The sequence below is a fragment of the Rutilus rutilus genome (genome assembly GCF_951802725.1).
Source record: "Rutilus rutilus genome assembly, chromosome: 21".
Lineage (NCBI taxonomy): Eukaryota > Metazoa > Chordata > Actinopteri > Cypriniformes > Leuciscidae > Rutilus > Rutilus rutilus.
In genome coordinates this window covers 36,796-55,376 of record NC_140226.1, presented here as the reverse complement: position 1 = coordinate 55,376, position 18,581 = coordinate 36,796, and the positions used below count along the sequence as shown (strand labels likewise).

The window sequence follows — 18,581 nt, the reverse complement described above, 5'->3', positions numbered from 1 at the left end:
GGTGGAATCCATACGGTCGATGGTCTCCAGAGTGAAGCTAGGTCACAACCTCACTGTAAAGCAGTTTCAGAGACTGCTGGGGCTAATGGCAGCAGCGTCCAGTGTCATACAGTGGTGGTTGAGAGCCAAGGGGTTTTCCCCAAGGGGAAATCCGTTCCGTATGATCAGGGTAACGCGCAGATGCCTTCGTTCCCTTGTCATATGGAGGAAACCTTAGACTGAAAAGTCTGAGGAGGGATCTGCTGTCGCAGGCAGGGGGCACAATATTTCACCCCCGGCCAGAGCTGTGGAACCTCTGGGTCTGGCCCCTGAGGGGGCTCGGTACCTAGAGGCTGGCCTGTCAGCAGATGTTGTCGAGACCCTACTCAGCTCCAAGGCTCCTTCTACCAGGAGACTGTACAGCCTGAAGTGGAATGTGTTTTCCACTTGGTGTAGAGAGCGTGAGGTGGACCCAGTTAACTGCCCAGTGGCTTCAGTGCTGGAGTTCCTCCAAGATCGTTTCTCCGCCGGTCTTACCCCGTCCACACTTAAGGTGTATGTGGATGCCATTGGGGCTTTCCTCTCACCTGTAGGTGATGGGCCCTTGGGAAAGCACCATCTGGTTGTACGTTTCCTCCGTGGGGCACGGAGGATGAGGCCTGCGGCTCGCTCCAGAGTCCCAACTTGGGACCTGGCGGTGGTACTTGAAGGGTTGGCTGAGGCCCCCTTCGAGCCACTAGAGTCGGCTGAGGCAAAGAACCTGACCCTTAAGGTGGCCTTTCTCCTTGCTATCACTTCTCTGAGGAGAGTGGGGGATCTCCAGGCCTTGGCTATAACGCCAACTTGCCTGGAGTTTGCCCCTGGCGGAGTTAAGGCCATCTTACATCCTAGACCGGGCTATGTGCCCAAGGTGCCATCGAATGTGGCACGGTCAGTGGTTCTTCAGGCCTTCCATCCTCCGCCTCATGGGACGGTGGAAGAGGGGAGACTTCACCTGCTCTGCCCAGTCAGAGCCCTGAGGGTTTATTTGGAGAAGTCTTCTCAATGGAGGAAGTCAGACCAGTTGTTGGTGTGCTTTGGTTCACCCAGGAAAGGGCTGCCTGCATCTAAACAGACAATCAGCAATTGGATTGTCCAAGCTATAGCCACGGCTTATCAGGTGCGCAATTTGCCTTCACCTATGGCCGTAAGGGCTCATTCCACCAGGGGCATGGCCTCCTCGGTGGCCCTCCTTTCTGGCGTCTCGCTTCAGGAGATCTGCGAGGTGGCCGGGTGGGCCACCCCGCACACCTTCATACGTTTCTACAGTCTGCAACTCCCTGTGACGCCTGGCGCCAGAGTGCTCGCGTCCTAAGTGTGCCTGGTCTCCCAGCTTCACACTAGGGCGGGCGTGATTACGGTGTGGCATAGTGGGCATTACGTTCCCCTAGTGTCGTCACGACGACGACGCAGTGCGAGTTCCCTCGAAGGGGAATGTCTCGGGTTACGACTGTAACCCTTGTTCCCAGAGAAGGGAACGAGACACTGCGTCTCGTCGCCACACCTATCACGGTCAGAGCGCTTGCTTCATCGCAAATAGCTAATGTGTGTTTGTGCCGGCGTCCCTTTGTATCTTCCGGTTATGCCGTCATCTACTACGTCATGACGCAGCACCAATCAGGATTGGACAGATTTCATTCATGCTTCAGATGCGTTACGCTGGGGGCGTTCCCCTAGTGTCGTCACGACGACGACGCAGTGTCTCGTTCCCTTCTCGGGGAACAAGGGTAACAGTCGTAACCCGAGACTTTTTTCTCAATTGTTTACACACAAATACTGGTACTTGAGACACAATGACCACAACATGTAACTCATTCACCAACCCCCTGAACCAATTCTGCTAAACTACAAGCACAATTCCTGCTTTACAATCAAACTGCAGTTCTAAAACACACTTTTTTCAAAACACTACACACAATTCTCTGCTTTTGGCACAATTTTCATGCAGAAAATCTCTTGTTTTCACAAGGAACACACTGCCATTCAAATATGCACACTGACTCATCACATGGGAAAACACCCATCACACAGTTTTACAATTAGCAATCAGAGCTTTAGCATAAAAGGGCAACAGGTGAGCTTTTCAATGGAGCAATATGGATGCCAACATTGGATTTATTTTTTTATTTTACTGTATACAGTCAATTCTTCTGTTGTTTTGTATGTAGACCACTGTATGTACAACTTTGTGTTGGTTGGGATGTAGTACACTGTGTACATTGTTTTTGTGGGAAAAATAAAATATATTTGTTACCGTGTATTTGTGTGTATAAAAACAATATTCTCAAATATTTTACAACACACTTATGTATGTACTGTCTGTAGTAAGTGTAACACTGAACAAAAAAAAGGCCTAAGTCATTATGATGAATGGAGAAGAAGTGTTTTCCATTCATCATAGTGTTTTACATTGAGAACATCAGTGTTCAACTGGTTCTTATAAATGTCTATTCATATGATGGTTTGTGTGTGTCATTTGAAAACAAAATACCATTTTGAGAAGAAATAACATTGTTTTGAATGTAAAGTTTCATTTTGCAGGAGAATTGAGGGGTTTTGCCCATTGTGTGTGTGTTTTTTTATTTGTGTGTAGAGTTCTGAGAATATGAGGCATGCTTTCAGAAAATGTGTGTAAACAATCGAGAAAAACTGTAAATGTATTTTAAGACAGATGTGCTATCTGTCCAGAAAACTGATTTTGTGAGTGGAATTTCAATCTCTCTCTTGAGCATCCTTTCAACACATGTTGCACTGTGAATAGTATGGTTTTTTTATTCTTAAGTGCTTTGTTCTAATCGCGATATGCAATAGTGTTTGTAAACCACAAAAAGACTGTTTAAAAATGAAATATGAATGTTTAGACAAGATTTCGTTGATTAGTTTTGGATAGATTATAAAGTTTTTACTGTAAAAATACTACTGTCACATCAAATAAGCTTTTGTTCACCAAATTTACTGAAAAGGACTGGTATCTCAACTTTAGAATGCCTAGAGAGTCATTCAACAGACTGTGTGACCATTTGCACCCCCATGTCACCCCCCAAACCACCAACATGCGGGATCCTGTGCCTTTAGAAAAGAGAGTTGCAGTTACTATTTACAAGCTTGCCAGTAATGTGGAGTTCCATGATGTGGCTAATCTCTTTGGTATTGGGACCAGCACTGCCTGTAACATATTTTGGGAGGTGTGTGAAGCATTGAGCATTCTCAGAAGAGTTTTTGTCAAGAGGCCAAAAACAATTCCAGAAATCCAAGCCATCATGACAGGTTTTGAGAAAAAGACAGGATTTCCCATGTGTGTGGGCGCTTTGGATGGCACACATATCCATGTAATTGCCCCAGTGAACTACCCCACAGACTATTATAATAGAAAAGGGTGGTACAGTGTTGTTTTAGAAGGACTAGTTGACCACACATACAAGTTCCTTGACTTTGATGTTGGCTGGCCTGTAAAGTGCCACGATGCGTATGTTTTTGAGTGTTCCCGCCTGAGCCGTAAGTTAGAGAGTGGCACTTTTTTCCCTCCTATTACAAAGAACATCCAAGGTGTTGACATTCCTCCTTTGATTGTGGCCGACTCTGCATACAGCTTGACCAGACACATAATGAAGCCATTTCCTGAAGGCACAGTGAGAGGACCAAGTGTTGCCTTTAATGCCTGCTTGAGCCGTGCTCGCATTCATGTTGAACATGCATTTGGTCGCCTTAAGGGCCGCTGGCGAAGCATTATGAAAAGAAATGACTCGAATATAAATTATGTTAAACATGTTGTGGTCGCATGTATAACATTGCACAACTTCTGTGAAATCCAGAAGGTAGCTTACCAGGAACACCCAGAAGACATGATGGAGCAGCCAGAGACAGTACCAGAGCAGCCTGACTTACCTGGCCTCTCCACAGCAGAGCACATCCGGGAAGCCCTGGTAGCCCACATCAACACAAGACAATAAGATAAAGACCATGAAATGTTGGATACCAGTCAAACAATGCAGTCAATTTCTATTTTATCCAATAACATTTTATTGGAAAGTTATTGCCAAAAAAAGTTTTTTCTTTCCAAATATAAAATGTAAACATTCTAACAAAAAGAACAATTGTGCAAAAAAAAGCTTTTACTCTTTACTGTAAAATATAAAACATTTTCAGGTTTGGTGTGAAAATGTGTGCAGTTTGTATATGAAACGTATTACTGCATTGTAATAACTTATTATTACTTAAGTATATTTTACAAACATCAGAACATAACTTAAAACATGAAAAAGAGAACAATTACTTTTCCTTAATGAGGCTAGTTAGATGAATCATTGTAGTGGAGCATATTAAATGATGATGTGTGATGTCATGATCCTGCCTCTTTCTCTGTCTCCCTCTGCTGGTCACACACACACAATTCACCATCACGCTCTCACTTTCATTACTGACAGCTGTTTTCACTTTCCATTATGCTCATTCCTCTCCACCTGTTCCTTATCTCCTCTCATTATATTGGCTTCTTCTAACCCTCTCTTTCCCTGTCTTGTTGTCAGATTGTTTGATGTCTCAGCTGCACATTGACCAGAGTTTTTCACAGTCCTGTCCTGTCCTGTCTGTGTGTTCTACGGAATAACTTCTACTGCTGGAATTACTCTGTGCTCGTCATTGTACATCCACAGAACCTTACCTGCTTAAGACTGAAGCTAATTACCTGCTCGGTGCTCGCCGCCTGTATCCAGCTCCATCTGTTTCTCCGTGATTTACGAGAACCGCTGCTTCACCAGCCTTCTGTTCATCCCTGCCACAGAGGAGATTTGTGTTCACGTTATATTACCAGTCTACTGGTTTCTTTGGTTTGCTGTTTATTATTGAACTTTCAGTTTGGATTACCTGTGGTCAGACTTTTGATTCTATTAAAGAACTGTAATTGTCACTCTCGCTTTTGAGTTTTCTCTAACCGCATCACAGAACAATCTGACCAGAACATGTGGGGAGGCTTCTCGACTGCTTTCTGCTCTCCGGCAGGGGAGGCGCTCCGTGCCTGATTTTTCTATTGAATTCCGGACCCTCGCTACCACCTGCGGCTGGAATCAACCTGCCTTGGTAGCTCGTTTTATGGAGGGCCTCAATCCTGAGTTGAAGGACGAAATCCTCGTCCGGGAGGTTCCTACTCGGCTCGGCGATCTCATCGACCTGGCTATTCGGGTCGAGAAACGGTTCGATCTACGGCGCCGAGCTCGCCGCATGGAGGTCGCTCTCTTTTCCACGCCCCCTGTCAATTCTGTTCCATCAACCGCAAGCACGGATCCCGAACCTATGCAGCTTGGAGGACTTCGGATCTCTCCTAAGGAGCGCGAGAGGAGGATTTTTAATCGCCTCTGTATGTATTGCGCAGCCGCCAATCATTCCGTCTCTTCATGCCCGGTAAAAGCCAGCGCTCGTCAGTAGGCGGACGGTTACTGGCGAGCGCCATCACCAAGGTTACCCCTTCAAGCTCTTGCTCTACACTACCGGTGCTTCTTCATTGGTCCAGTTCATCAGTCGCCTGCTCCGCCTTGATCGACTCTGGGGCAGAGGGAAGTTTTGTTGATGAGGAGTGGGCGCTTCAGCAAGGTATTCCCCTCATACACTTAAGAGACTCCACCCCCCTTTTCGCCCTAGATGGCAGTTCCCTACCTAGAGTACAGAAGGAGACTATTCCATTGACTCTTACCGTTTCTGGTAATCACAGAGAGACAATTTCCTTTTTAATTTTTCTCCTGTAGTTTTAGGCCATCCTTGGCTTAAGCTCCATAATCCTCACATTGATTGGTCCGAGGGATCCATTTTGTCTTGGAAGTTGTCATGTCATGTTGAATGTTTAGTTTCTGCTGTTTCCCCTATTTCTTCTGTTTCTGTTTTTCAGGAGGAGGTGGGGGATTTGTCTGGAGTACCGGAGGATTATCACGATTTGCGAGGGGTTTTCAGTCGTTCCCGAGCCACTTCTCTCCCCCCTCACCGCCCGTACGACTGCAGTATTGATCTTCTCCCGGGGACCACGCCCCCACGGGGAAGACTCTACTCCCTTTCGGCTCCTGAACGGGAAGCGTTAGAGAATTATCTGTCCGAATCTCTTAACGCCGGCACCATTGTTCCATCTTCGTCTCCTGCCGGCGCTGGTTTTTTCTTTGTTAAAAAAAAGGATGGGTCTTTGTGTCCCTGCATAGATTATCGGGGGCTGAATGACATCACTGTCAAGAATCGCTATCCCTTGCCACTGATGTCATCGGCCTTCGAGATCTTGCAGGGAGAAAATATTTTTTCCAAGCTCGATCTCCGTAATGCTTATCATCTCGTATGAATTAGAGAGGGGGACGAGTGGAAGACCGCCTTTAACACACCCCTCGGGCACTTTGAATATAAGGTTCTTCCGTTCGGATTGGTCAACGCCCCCGCCGTCTTTCAGGCTCTTGTCAATGACGTCCTTCGGGATATGCTCAACATATTCGTTTTTGTCTATCTCGACGACATATTCATTTTCTCACCCTCTCTCCAAGTCCATGTTCAACACGTTCGCCGCATCCTCCAATGCTTACTTGAGAATCAACTCTTTGTCAAGGCTGAGAAATGCTCCTTTCACGCGTCCTCTGTAACGTTCCTGGGCTCGGTCATCTCTGCAGAGGGGATCAGTATGGATACAGCTAAGGTCCAGGCTGTTGCCGACTGGCCCGTCCCTGATTCTCGTGTCTCGTTACAACGCTTTCTCGGCTTTGCTAATTTTTATCGTTGTTTTATACGCAATTTTAGCCAAGTGGCCGCGCTGCTTACCGCCTTAACCTCAGTTAAGTCCAGTTTTAGATGGTCAGAGTCAGCTCAAGAGGCCTTTGACTGTCTAAAAACTCTCTTTATCTCTGCGCCCATTCTTCTCACTCCGGATGTCACGAGACAGTTTATTGTCGAGGTCGATGCTTCTGAGGTGGGGGTAGGTGCCGTTCTTTCTCAGCGGTCAGCCTCTGATGACAAGATACACCCGTGCGCATACTTTTCTCATCGACTCTCTCCTGTAGAACGTAATTACGATGTCGGTAATCGCGAACTGCTCGCCATCCGCCTGGCTTTGGGTGAATGGCGACAGTGGCTAGAGGGCTCCACCGTCCCTTTTATCGTCTGGACTGACCATCGTAATTTGGAATATATCCGTTCCGCTAAGAGATTGAATGCGCATCAAGCTCGTTGGGCGCTATTTTTTACGCGTTTCGACTTCTCCATCTCTTACCACCCTGGCTCTAAGAACGTCAAGCCTGACGCGTTGTTTCGTCTCTTTGATTCCTCGACCACCGTCACATCCCAGGAGGAGATTATTCCTCCCGGTCGTGTGGTGGGTACTACGGTTTGGGGAATTGAGAGACAGGTTAAGTGCTCTCTTTCTCATGTCGCCACCCCACGTAACTGCCCTAGGGGCTATCTTTTTGTCCCGGTGCCTACACGTTTGGCCGTCCTTCAGTGGGGTCATTCATCCAAATTAACTGCCCATCCCGGCGTCCGGGGTACGATCGCATTTATCCGTCAGCGTTTCTGGTGGCCAACCTTTGATCGTGATGCGCGTCGTTTCATCGCCTCCTGCTCTGTCTGTGCCCAGACCAAGGCTGGTAATTCTCCACCAGCTGGTCTGTTGCGTCCGCTACCGGTTCCTACTCGTCCGTGGTCCCATATTGCTCTCGATTTTATTACCGTCTCCCCCACTCGGCCGGTAATACCGTCATCCTGACTGTAGTCGACCGTTTTTCTAAGTCTGCTCACTTTATTCCACTCGCCAAGCTCCCCTCTGCCAAGGAGACAGGAGATTATGGTTAATCATGTGTTCAAGTTACATGGGTTGCCCACCGACGTTGTTTCCGATAGGGGGCCGCAATTCGCCTCGCAGTTTTGGAGAGAGTTCTGTCGCCTCATTGGAGCTACCACCAGCCTTTCCTCGGGTTTTCACCCCCAGACTAATGGTCAGGCAGAACGGGCCAATCAGATTGTCTCCTGCATTCTTCGCAGTCTAGCCTATCGTAATCCTGCGTCCTGGGCAGAGCAGCTCCCCTGGGCAGAATATGCTCATAACTCTCTTCCATCTTCTGTCACGGGTCTTTCACCCTTTCATTGTTGTCTCGGTTATCAACCCCCTTTATTCCTGTCACAAGAAACCAATTCTAACTGCCCGTCCATTCAAGCTTTCATCAGTTGTTGCAAGCGAACTTGGAGGAGGATAAGATCTACCCTTTGTCGTTCGAGAAGACGCATGAGCATCACAGCCAACAGGTCTCGCGTCAAGAGTTAGTCCGAGTCTCGTAAACTGGCACCCCGTTTTATCGGACCATTCCGCATAGTCAAGATCATTAACCCTGTCGCCGTCAAGCTTTGTCTGCCGCCTAATCTTCGTCGTGTTCACCCAGTATTTCACGTTTCTTGTATTAAGCCTGTTAATCGCTCGCCCTCTCACTCCTCGTTCTCCGCCGTTCGTATTGAGGGCTCTCCCGTCTACACTGTCCGCAGGATCGTGGACATGCGCCATCGGGATCGTGGGCATCAATATTTGGTCGATTGGGAGGGGTATGGTCCTGAGGAGAGAAGCTGAGTTTCCCCCCGGGACATCCTGGACCCCTCGCTCATTGATGATTTCCTCCGGTCTCGCCAGAGTTCCCCCTCGGGAGCACCAGAAGGCGCTCATTGAGCGGGGGTACTGTCATGATCCTGCCTCTATCTCTGTCTCCCTCTGCTGGTCACACACACATAATTCACCATCACGCTCTCACTTTCATTACTGACAGCTGTTTTCACTTTCCATTATGCTCATTCCTCTCCACCTGTTCCTTATCTCCTCTCATTATCTTGGCCTCTTCTAACCCTCTCTTTCCCTGTCTTGTTGTCAGATTGTTTGATGTCTCAGATGCAAAATTTTTCACAGTCCTGTCCTGTCCTGTCTGTGTGTTCTACGGAATAACTTCTACTGCTGGAATTACTCTGTGCTCGTCATTGTACATCCACAGAACCGTACCTGCTTAAGGCTGAAGCTAATTACCTGCTCGGTGCTTGCCGCCTGTATCCAGCTCCATCTGTTTCTCCGTGATTTACGAGAACCGCTGCTTCACCAGCCTTCTGTTCATCCCTGCCACAGAGGAGATTTGTGTTCACGTTATATTCGCTTTTGAGTCCTCTCTAACCGCATCACATGTGATTAGATGACCCCTCAGCTGATGGGCCCTGAAAATATGGTGAGTGGTGAGGAGCCATAAAAGGTGAGACGTGTGGCATGGGCCTCAAACATTGTAAAAGTTGAAACATCAATTCTCGGTTCTGTTTTGCTCTTCTTTCTTCTGCCTCCATCCTCTTCATTTCAAACTCCAGGCGTCTTCTCTCCAGCTCCATCCTGTTCTTCTCCACATTTTTTTCCCACTCGAACCTCTCCTTTTCAGAATTATGAGAACTGTCCTCCTGAATGAGACGGTCCAGACCTTTGTCCAGAGCCTCTAGTATCTGACTTTTTCTTCCTTTCCTTGTGCGACGCCCTAAAGTAATGTGTCAAACATATACATCAACAAAGAGGTCAATATAGCACAGATATTATGTTATTAAATATATTAGGTCAGGAGCATGATTGCTCTAGGTGTTGCTGCTTTGGGGTTAGATGCTACACAGAAGGAATCATCCTCAGCTTCATTGTCCCTTGAGGTCAGGTCATCTTCATTTATATAGCGCTTTTAACAATGTAGATTGTCTCAAAGCAGCTTTACAGAGATAAATGTATAGTTTAACGTAAGATTGTTTGGCTTTATAGCGGTTCTTTAATAAAGTTATTTTCCAGCTAAAGTTAGTTTTGATTGATTCGCTTCCGTCACAACGATCATATGTTATTAAATTAGGGGCCGCCAAGACGACACCATTCTCTCTACACAAACTTTAAACGCGATCCTGTGAGAAACGCTGATGGCGTTCATATGCGCATTAAGAACGGGTTCCATAGTTATGTGCGTTTGAATATATGTGTGCAGGTTTGGAATTCCCTAAAAACCAAGCCTAAACAAATTACTGGTGTTTCCTTATAGTTTTGATTCAGAATTTTATTTTATTTTATCAATTCGGGGTAGATACGCAAATTGAGTTTTCCCGACGACGCTTTATCTGTAGAGTGGGAAAGGGATCCTCCATAGGGAGAGACTAGTTGGCACTTCAGCACTGCGTTGACATCGGGTCCGGGCGAAGGTCCTTCATCAGATCTGGAAACGGCCTGGATCCGGCAGGCTGCGGGAAACCCTTGGGATAAACAAAGACACTAAAATTAGCGTAGATGCCATTCTTCTCATGATGTAACAAGTACATCAGGATTTATGGGAAGTGTTCCCGGTTCCAGCTGACCTATAATGTATTATGTGAACGCTATGTCAAAGAGATGTGTCTTTAATCTAGATTTGAACTGACAGAGTGTGTCTGCTTCCCGGACAATGGTAGGAAGGCTGTTCCAAAGTTTTGGTGCTAAATAGGAAAAGGATCTACCGCCAGCAGTTGATTTTGATATTCTAGGTATTATCAACTGGCCGGAATTTTGAGATCGCAATAGACGTGAAGGAGTATAATGCGTTAAGAGCTCGCTCAAGTACTGCGGAGCTAAACCATTTAGTGCTTTGTAAGTAATCAGCAATATTTTAAAATTGATGCGATGTTTAATAGGGAGCCAGTGCAGAACCGGGCTAATATAGTCATACTTCCTGGTTCTGGTAAGAACTCGAGCTGCTGCGTTTTGAACTAGCTGTAGTTTGTTTATTAAGCGTGCAAGGCAACCACCCAGTAGAGCATTACAATAATCTAGCCTTGATGTCATGAACGCATGAACTAATTGTTCCGTATTTGTCAATGAGAGCATATGACGTAATTTAGATATATTTTTAAGATGGAAAAATGCGGTTTTACAGATACTAGACACGTGACTTTCAAATGAAAGATTGGTATCAAAGAGCACACCCAGGTTCCTAACCAACGACGAAGACTTAACAGAGCAGCCATCGAGTGTTAGACAGTATTCTAGATTATTACGTGAGGAAGTTTTTTGTCCAATAATTAGAATCTCTGTTTTTTCAGAATTTAGAAGTAGGAAATTACGAGTCATCCAATTTTTTATACCAGCTATGCATTCTGTTAATTTAGTGAATTGGTAAGTTTCGTTAGGTTTTGAAGAAATATAGAGCTGAGTATCGTCGGCATAACAGTGGAAGCTAATTCCATGTTTCCTAATGATATCTCCTAATGGTAGCATGTACAGAGTGAACAGCAGCGGTCCTAGTACTGAGCCTTGTGGTACGCCATACTGAACTTGTGATTGATAAGACATCTCTTCATTTACTGCTACAAACTGATAACGGTCAGATAAGTATGATTTAAACCATGCTAGTGCAATTCCACTAATGCCAACATAGTTTTCTAGTCTATTTAAAAGAATGTTGTGGTCAATGGTGTCAAACGCAGCACTAAGATCGAGTAACACTAATAGAGAGACACCACCACGATCGGATGATAAGAGCAAATCATTTGTTACTCTAACGAGAGCAGTCTCAGTACTATGGTATGGTCTAAATCCGGACTGAAAATCCTCGCAGATATCATTTCTTTCTAGAAAGGAACATAGTTGTGAAGATACTGCCTTTTCTAATATCTTTGACAGAAAAGGTAGATTCGAGATCGGCCTGTAATTGACTAATTCTGAAGGATCAAGTTGCATTTTTTTAACAAGCGGTTTAATCATAGCCAGCTTAAAGTTTTTTGGTACATATCCTAGAGACAAAGACGAATTAATGATATTAAGAATAGGATCTATGACCTCTGGAAGCATCTCTTTCAGTAGCTTAGTCGGTATAGGGTCTAACATACATGTTGTGGATTTAGATGATTTAACGAGTTTAGTAAATTCTTCCTCTCCTATAGCAACGACTGAATCAAATTTTTCCTCAGGAAGACTAGAATGCACTGCCTGATGCGATACTGTAGTAGATGGTTGCATAGTTATAATTTTATCCCTGATATTATCAATCTTATAAGTGAAGAAGTTCATAAAGTCATTACTGCTGTGCTGCTTGGAACCTTCTGTGTTTGAAGCTTTCTTTTTCGTTAGTTTAGCCACTGTTTCAAATAAATACCTAGGATTATGTTTATTTTCTTCTAATAGGTTTGAAAAATAAGCAGATCTAGCAGCTTTTAAAGCCTCTCTGTAAGCAATCGAGCTCTCTTTCCATGAAATGCGAAATACCTCTAGTTTTGTTTTCTTCCAGTTGCGCTCCATTTTTCTGGCTGCTCTCTTAAGGGCCTGAGTGTGCTCGTTGTACCACGGCGTTGGATTATTTTCTTTAATCTTCTTTAAGCGCAAAGGAGCAACTGTGTCTAAAGTGCTGGAAAAGAGAGAGTTAAAAGTTTCTGTTGCAATAGCAAGTTTTTCTAAGCTATCCGGGATGCTAAAATGATGAAACTGATCAGGAAGATTATTAATAAAGCAATCTTTAGTAGCAGAAGTGATAGGTCTAACATATTTGTAACACGGAGTCGGCTTTGCAGCCTTGGCTAAATGTAATTTACACGAGACTAGATAATGATCTGAGATGTCATCGCTCTGCTGCAGAATTTCAACGGCATCAACATCTATTCCATGTGATAATATTAGATCTAGAGTATGATTACGACGATGAGTAGGTCCTGACACGTGTTGTCTAACTCCAATTGAGTTTACAATGTCTTTAAATGCCAAACCCAATGCATCTTTTTCATTATCGATGTGTATATTAAAATCACCAACAATTAGTACTTTATCTGCAGCCAATACTAACTCTGATAGAAAGTCCGCAAATTCTTTGATAAAGTCTGTATGGTGCCCTGGTGGCCTGTATACAGTAGCCAGCACAAATCTCAAACGTGATTTATCATTTATACTATATATTTTTACATTAAGCACTAACACTTCAAAAGAATTATATTTGAAACTTGATTTCTTAGTGGTTTTGAAAATATTACTATAAATTACAGCAACACCACCCCCTTTGCGTTTAAGACGAGGTTCATGTTTGTAACAGTAATCTTGCGGGGTGGACTCATTTAAAGTAATGTAATCGTTTGGTTTTAGCCAGGTTTCTGTCAAACACAGCACATCTAGGTTATTATCTGAAATCATATCATTAACAATGAGTGCTTTTGAAGTAAGCGATCGGATATTCAGCAACCCAAGCTTTAGCATTTGCTCATCTGTATTATAGCTGTTTTTTATTTGTTGAACATCAATTAAATTTTTAACCTTAGATAGGTTAAAACATTTTTTGGATTTCCAAATTCGGGGAGCAGACACAGTCTCTATATGATGATAGCTAGGTGAAAGAGGCTCTATCTGACCTTGGTGACGTGAGGCCGCTAGCAGACGTTTGGTTTAGCCAGTCTGTCTGCTTCCTGACCTTGTGCCCAATTTGTCATGTTTGAGCTCTAAGACTATGAGCCATATTACTAGATAGAAGAGCAGCACCATCCCAGGAGGGATGAAAACCATCTCTTTTCAACAGGTCAGGTTTGCCCCAAAAACTTTTCCAATTGTCTATGAATTCTATATTATTATTGAGGTATTTGTGAGGTCCGCAAGACTCCTGGAAGACTCCGCTTCAAAAACAAAAGAGGTTTTACAGCACTGGCACTTTGTTGAACCAAAGAAAAGCACAATCACTCTCCTCTGTCTGAATTCTGCAAGTTATCAGCTACGCTCCTCCAAGTGGTTGCTTTTTAATGTACCCAGGGTTTGGACAGATTTGGGGAAAACTGCATTTTCATACTATGCACCATGGGCATGGAATAATTTGCAGAAAGATCTTAAACTAGAAACGTGTATATCAATTAATAAATTTAAGACCATCATAAAGAATGTGGTAAAGGAGACATGTACTTGCAGTCAATAAAGCTGACTTCATTCCAGCCTTCGCATCTCATTCTACTCTTAGTATCTTGGGCTTGACTGAGACCTGGATTCGTCCAGAAAACTCAGCAACCCCTGCTGCTCTCTCTAGCAATTTCTCCTTCTCTCACTCCCCTCGCCAGTCTGGGAGAGGTGGGGGAACAGGGCTCCTCGTTTCTAACAATTTCAAATACTCCGCACTCTCTTCTCTATGCAACAACAACTCATTTGAATATCATGCTATTACACTTACAACTCCCATTAAGATCCATATTGTAGTCATTTATCGTCCCCCTGGTCAGCTGGGAAACTTTGTAGATGAGCTGGATGTGCTGCTGTCCACTTTCCCTGAGGACGGCACCCCACTTCTAGTCTTTGGTGACTTCAACATCCATCTCGAAAAGCCGCATGCAACAGACTTCACCTCTCTCCTAGCCTCTTTCGATCTCAAACGACTCATCACCACAGGTACTCACAAATCAGGCAACCAACTGGACCTGGTTTACACACGCAATTGCATCACAGACAACATCCTGGTGAGACCTCTCCATGTTTCAGATCATTTCCTCATTACTTTCAGTCTACATCTCTCTACCCCTTCACCACCAACACCCCCACCAGTCACTTTCAGGCGAAACCTGCGCTCACTTTCTCCCTCCCATCTTTCCTCTGCCGTGTCATCTTCTCTTCCCCCACCCTCACAATTCTCATCTCTGGATGTGAACACAGCAACGGACACCTTATGCTCCACTCTAACCTCTTCTCTAGACATTATCTGCCCTCTCTCCTCCAGGCCAGCACGTGCTACTCCCCCTAACCCCTGGTTATCTGAGGTTCTTCGGGAACACCGGACTGAACTTAGGGCAGCGGAGAGGAAATGGCACAAATCAAAAGACGCATCTGACCTGAGTATGTATCAATCTCTCCTCTCTTCCTTTTCTGCGGATGTTCATGCTGCAAAATCTTCATACTTCCACAACAAGATCAACAGCTCCTCCAACACACGTTCACTCTTCAAGACATTCAACTCTCTCCTCTGCCCACCTCCACCACCACCCTCCTCCTCCTTAACTGCTGACGATTTTGCGAACTTCTTCACCAACAAAACAACATCTATCAGCAGTCAGTTTTCAGCTCCACACACACAGGAACCCAGACTGACCGCTTCCACAGCCAATATCCCACTGTTCTCCTTCTCCTCGCTAACCGAGGAAGAAGTATCTACACTTCTCCTCTCCAGTCATCCTACCACCTGCCCTCTAGACCCCATCCCCTCACACCTTCTACAAGCCATCTCTCCGACACTTCTACCATCACTCACACACATAATCAACTCATCCCTCCATACTGGCACCTTCCCTACAGCATTCAAGCAGGCTCGGGTCACTCCACTGCTTAAAAAACCAACACTAAACACATCATCTGTAGAGAATTACAGACCTATCTCCCTCCTACCATTCATTGCGAAGACACTTGAAAGAGCTGTTTTCAACCAAATAACATCCTTTTTGTCTCTAAACAACCAGCTGGATGTCAACCAATCTGGCTTCAAGAAAGGGCATTCAACAGAAACTGCATTACTGTCAGTCACAGAAGCCCTACGGATCGCTAAAGCTGCTTCCAAGTCCTCAGTCCTCATTCTCCTGGATCTGTCTGCTGCCTTCGACACTGTGAATCATCAGATCCTTATGTCCAGCCTCTCATCACTGGGCATCACAGGAACTTCACTCCACTGGTTTGAGTCCTATCTCACAGGTAGGTCCTTCAAGGTCGCATGGAGAGGTGAGGTATCCAGAGCACATCAACTGACCACAGGGGTTCCCCAGGGTTCAGTTCTTGGTCCCCTCCTCTTCTCCATCTACACTACATCACTGGGACACATCATACAGGCACACGGCTTCTCCTACCACTGCTATGCTGATGACACACAGCTCTTCCTCTCGTTTCAACCAGATGATCCCACAGTAGCTGCACGGGTCTCAAGCTGTCTGGCGGACATCTCCACATGGATGAAGGAACATCACCTGCAGCTCAACCTGGCAAAGACTGAGCTTCTCATCCTCCCTGCCAATCCGTCTATACAACACGACTTCACCATCCAGCTAGAGTCATCATCAATCACCCCATCAAGGTCGGTCAGAAATCTCGGAGTAACGCTTGATGACCAGCTGTCCTTCACAGATCACATTTCAAAGACAGCTCGATCATGCAGGTTTGCACTGCACAACATCAGGAAGATCAGGCCTTTCCTAACTGAGCATGCAACACAACTTCTGGTCCAGGCCCTGGTCATTTCTAGGCTTGACTACTGTAATGCTCTTTTGGCCGGACTTCCAGCATGTGCAACAAAACCTCTACAGATGATCCAAAATGCTGCAGCTCGTCTTGTCTTCAACGAGCCCAAGAGGGCCCACGTCACTCCTCTGTTCATCTCTCTGCACTGGCTACCTCTCGCTGCTCGCATCAAATTCAAGGCATTGACGCTTGCTTACAGATCTATCACAGGCTCAGCTCCCTACTATTTTCACTCACTCCTACGAGTCTACATCCCTACCAGACGCCTACGATCGATCAACGAGCGACGTCTCGTGGTTCCATCACAGAGAGCCACAAAATCACTTTCCAGAACATTCTCATTCACAGCTCCATTCTGGTGGAACGCTCTCCCCGGCCTCATCCGGAATGCAGAATCACTGGCAACATTCAAAAAACAGCTGAAAACCCATCTCTTCCGTGAGCACTTAACCTCATAAAAAAAAAAAAAAAAAAAAAAAAAATCCTTTGAAACATCACTTATCAGACTTATGCTACTCTGAATAATGCCTGAACTTTGTATTCTGAGCACTTCTTGCGTTGTTTTTGTTTTTGCCTCTTCATGATGACTCGCTTTATTTAGTCCTAATTTGTAAGTCGCTTTGGATAAAAGCGTCTGCTAAATGACTAAATGACTAAATGACTAAATGACTAAATGACTACTTGTTTTTCTTGAGAGGTCCTTATATTTGAATGATTTTTGCATGATTTTTTATTTTTTATTTTATTTATTATGTTGTGTTTATGTATGGCTGCTACCTTGTATGTAGCACTTGTATATGTTGTTTATGTATGGATGCTACCTTGGCCAGGTCTCTCTTGTAAAAGAGATTTTTGATCTCAATGAGACTTCCTGGTAAAATAAAGGTAAAAAAAAAAAAAAAAAAAAAAAATTTTCATCCGAGGCAGTATCATTCAATATGATCAAGTATAGTAAAGTAGTAATAACAGCCCTCTCGTAGTAACCTGTTGTAACTTACATTCAGATATTTCATCTTCTGAACTTCCCCCGTTATCTGTCCTCATGTCTCCTGGGTTGTTCATGGGTCTACAGCCTATGAGAAATGTGAAAACATTCATCCGATTCGACGTTAGCAATTAGTTAACGGCCAAGTCACCGCTGTAACTAAAATATTTATTTGTAATTTTACTGAAAAGTTTTGAACAGGTCTTACCTAAAACAGCGTCAATCTCCTCAAAATATGGGCATTTAACTGGCTCTGAGCCTGTTTTTCTGTTATTTTTTAGGCAGTCGCGGTACTTTCTACGGAGGTAGTCAAGCCTCTCCTTACACTTTGTCCAGTACCCAAAGTCCTGGGTTGACGGGCACCGCGTAACCAGCTCTTTAAATATATTTTCCCACACGGTGTGGTTGTGCACCATTTGTTCAAATTGCCTTTGGTAGCCGGGTTCACCCCACACCGATAATAAAGTCAAGGTTTCCTTGCGTGTCCAATGTCTATTTTTCTTCTTCGCCGCCATTGTGATTCTGTCGATGAGCGGATGTTACGCAGCTGTGATGTCATATCCTGACTAAAGTCCGTAAAATCGAGGGAATTACGGACATTTATTTGCCTGTGTGAATGAGCCACCAAAAACACAGACGTCAGGGGTAATTTCTTAATTACAGAGGTCCAGAGGTAATACTAATCCCGTGCGAATAGGGCTTAAGAGTTTATTATAGTGTTTGTTCCAATATTCAAACTAATGAATCCTTACCCTTGAAATACGTATGATAAAATCGATGTATACTTTTTAAAAAGAAAGATTACACTTGAAATATTGTTAAAATTGTAATTGTTGTTAATTTATATGTGAAAACTGTTTAATAAAATAGCAAAACATATATTTACAAGGTAGATGTAAGCAACAGGTCAATATAAACCTTCTCATTAAATTATTTATTATTGTTTTTAATTAGTGACAAATTTGGGGAGGATATATTCCAAAACTTTCTGAAAATACAGTATGAGAATTAACTGCATAGTTACTAGAAATTATTACCTTGGATCTTATACAATTTGCATGCATACAAAATAAGAGATTTAAGAGATTTAAAAAAGAATGCTTTTTTGATTGTTTGGATTTATTTACAACACAACATAATCCAAAGATACACAACAAAGGACAAAAAAGCACATTATTGAACACACTGATCTGAAGACAGAGACTTGAACAGTCACACATTTCATTTCCAAGGTGTTTGATTTTTCATTTTATCATGTTCATGTACAGAGTCAGCAGGACTCATCAATGGCATCTGGTCCCAGTGGAAAAAAAATTGTCACAATTAAAATTGTGATTTAAAGTTTACTATATATGTATATATATATATATATATATA

The 18,581-nt window shown here is 44.1% G+C and overlaps 2 protein-coding genes across 2 annotated transcripts in view; both read left to right on the top strand.

Annotated features, from left to right (window-relative positions):
• LOC311281007 (protein NLRC3-like) overlaps nt 1-18,581 on the top strand; it is a gene marked incomplete at its 3' end in the record, with an annotated part of 54,621 nt that overhangs the window by 17,395 nt on the left and 18,645 nt on the right. The window lies entirely within an intron of this gene.
• On the top strand, nt 3,861-16,742 carry LOC311281008 (uncharacterized protein; the record flags this gene model as incomplete). The annotated part of the gene is made up of 6 exons (XM_084393628.1): nt 3,861-3,941; nt 5,017-5,415; nt 5,897-6,149; nt 8,409-8,534; nt 13,922-15,679; nt 15,878-16,742. 6 exons carry the CDS (start codon nt 3,861-3,863, stop codon nt 16,675-16,677), a joined length of 3,417 nt encoding a protein of 1,138 aa, XP_084249754.1. The 3' UTR covers nt 16,678-16,742.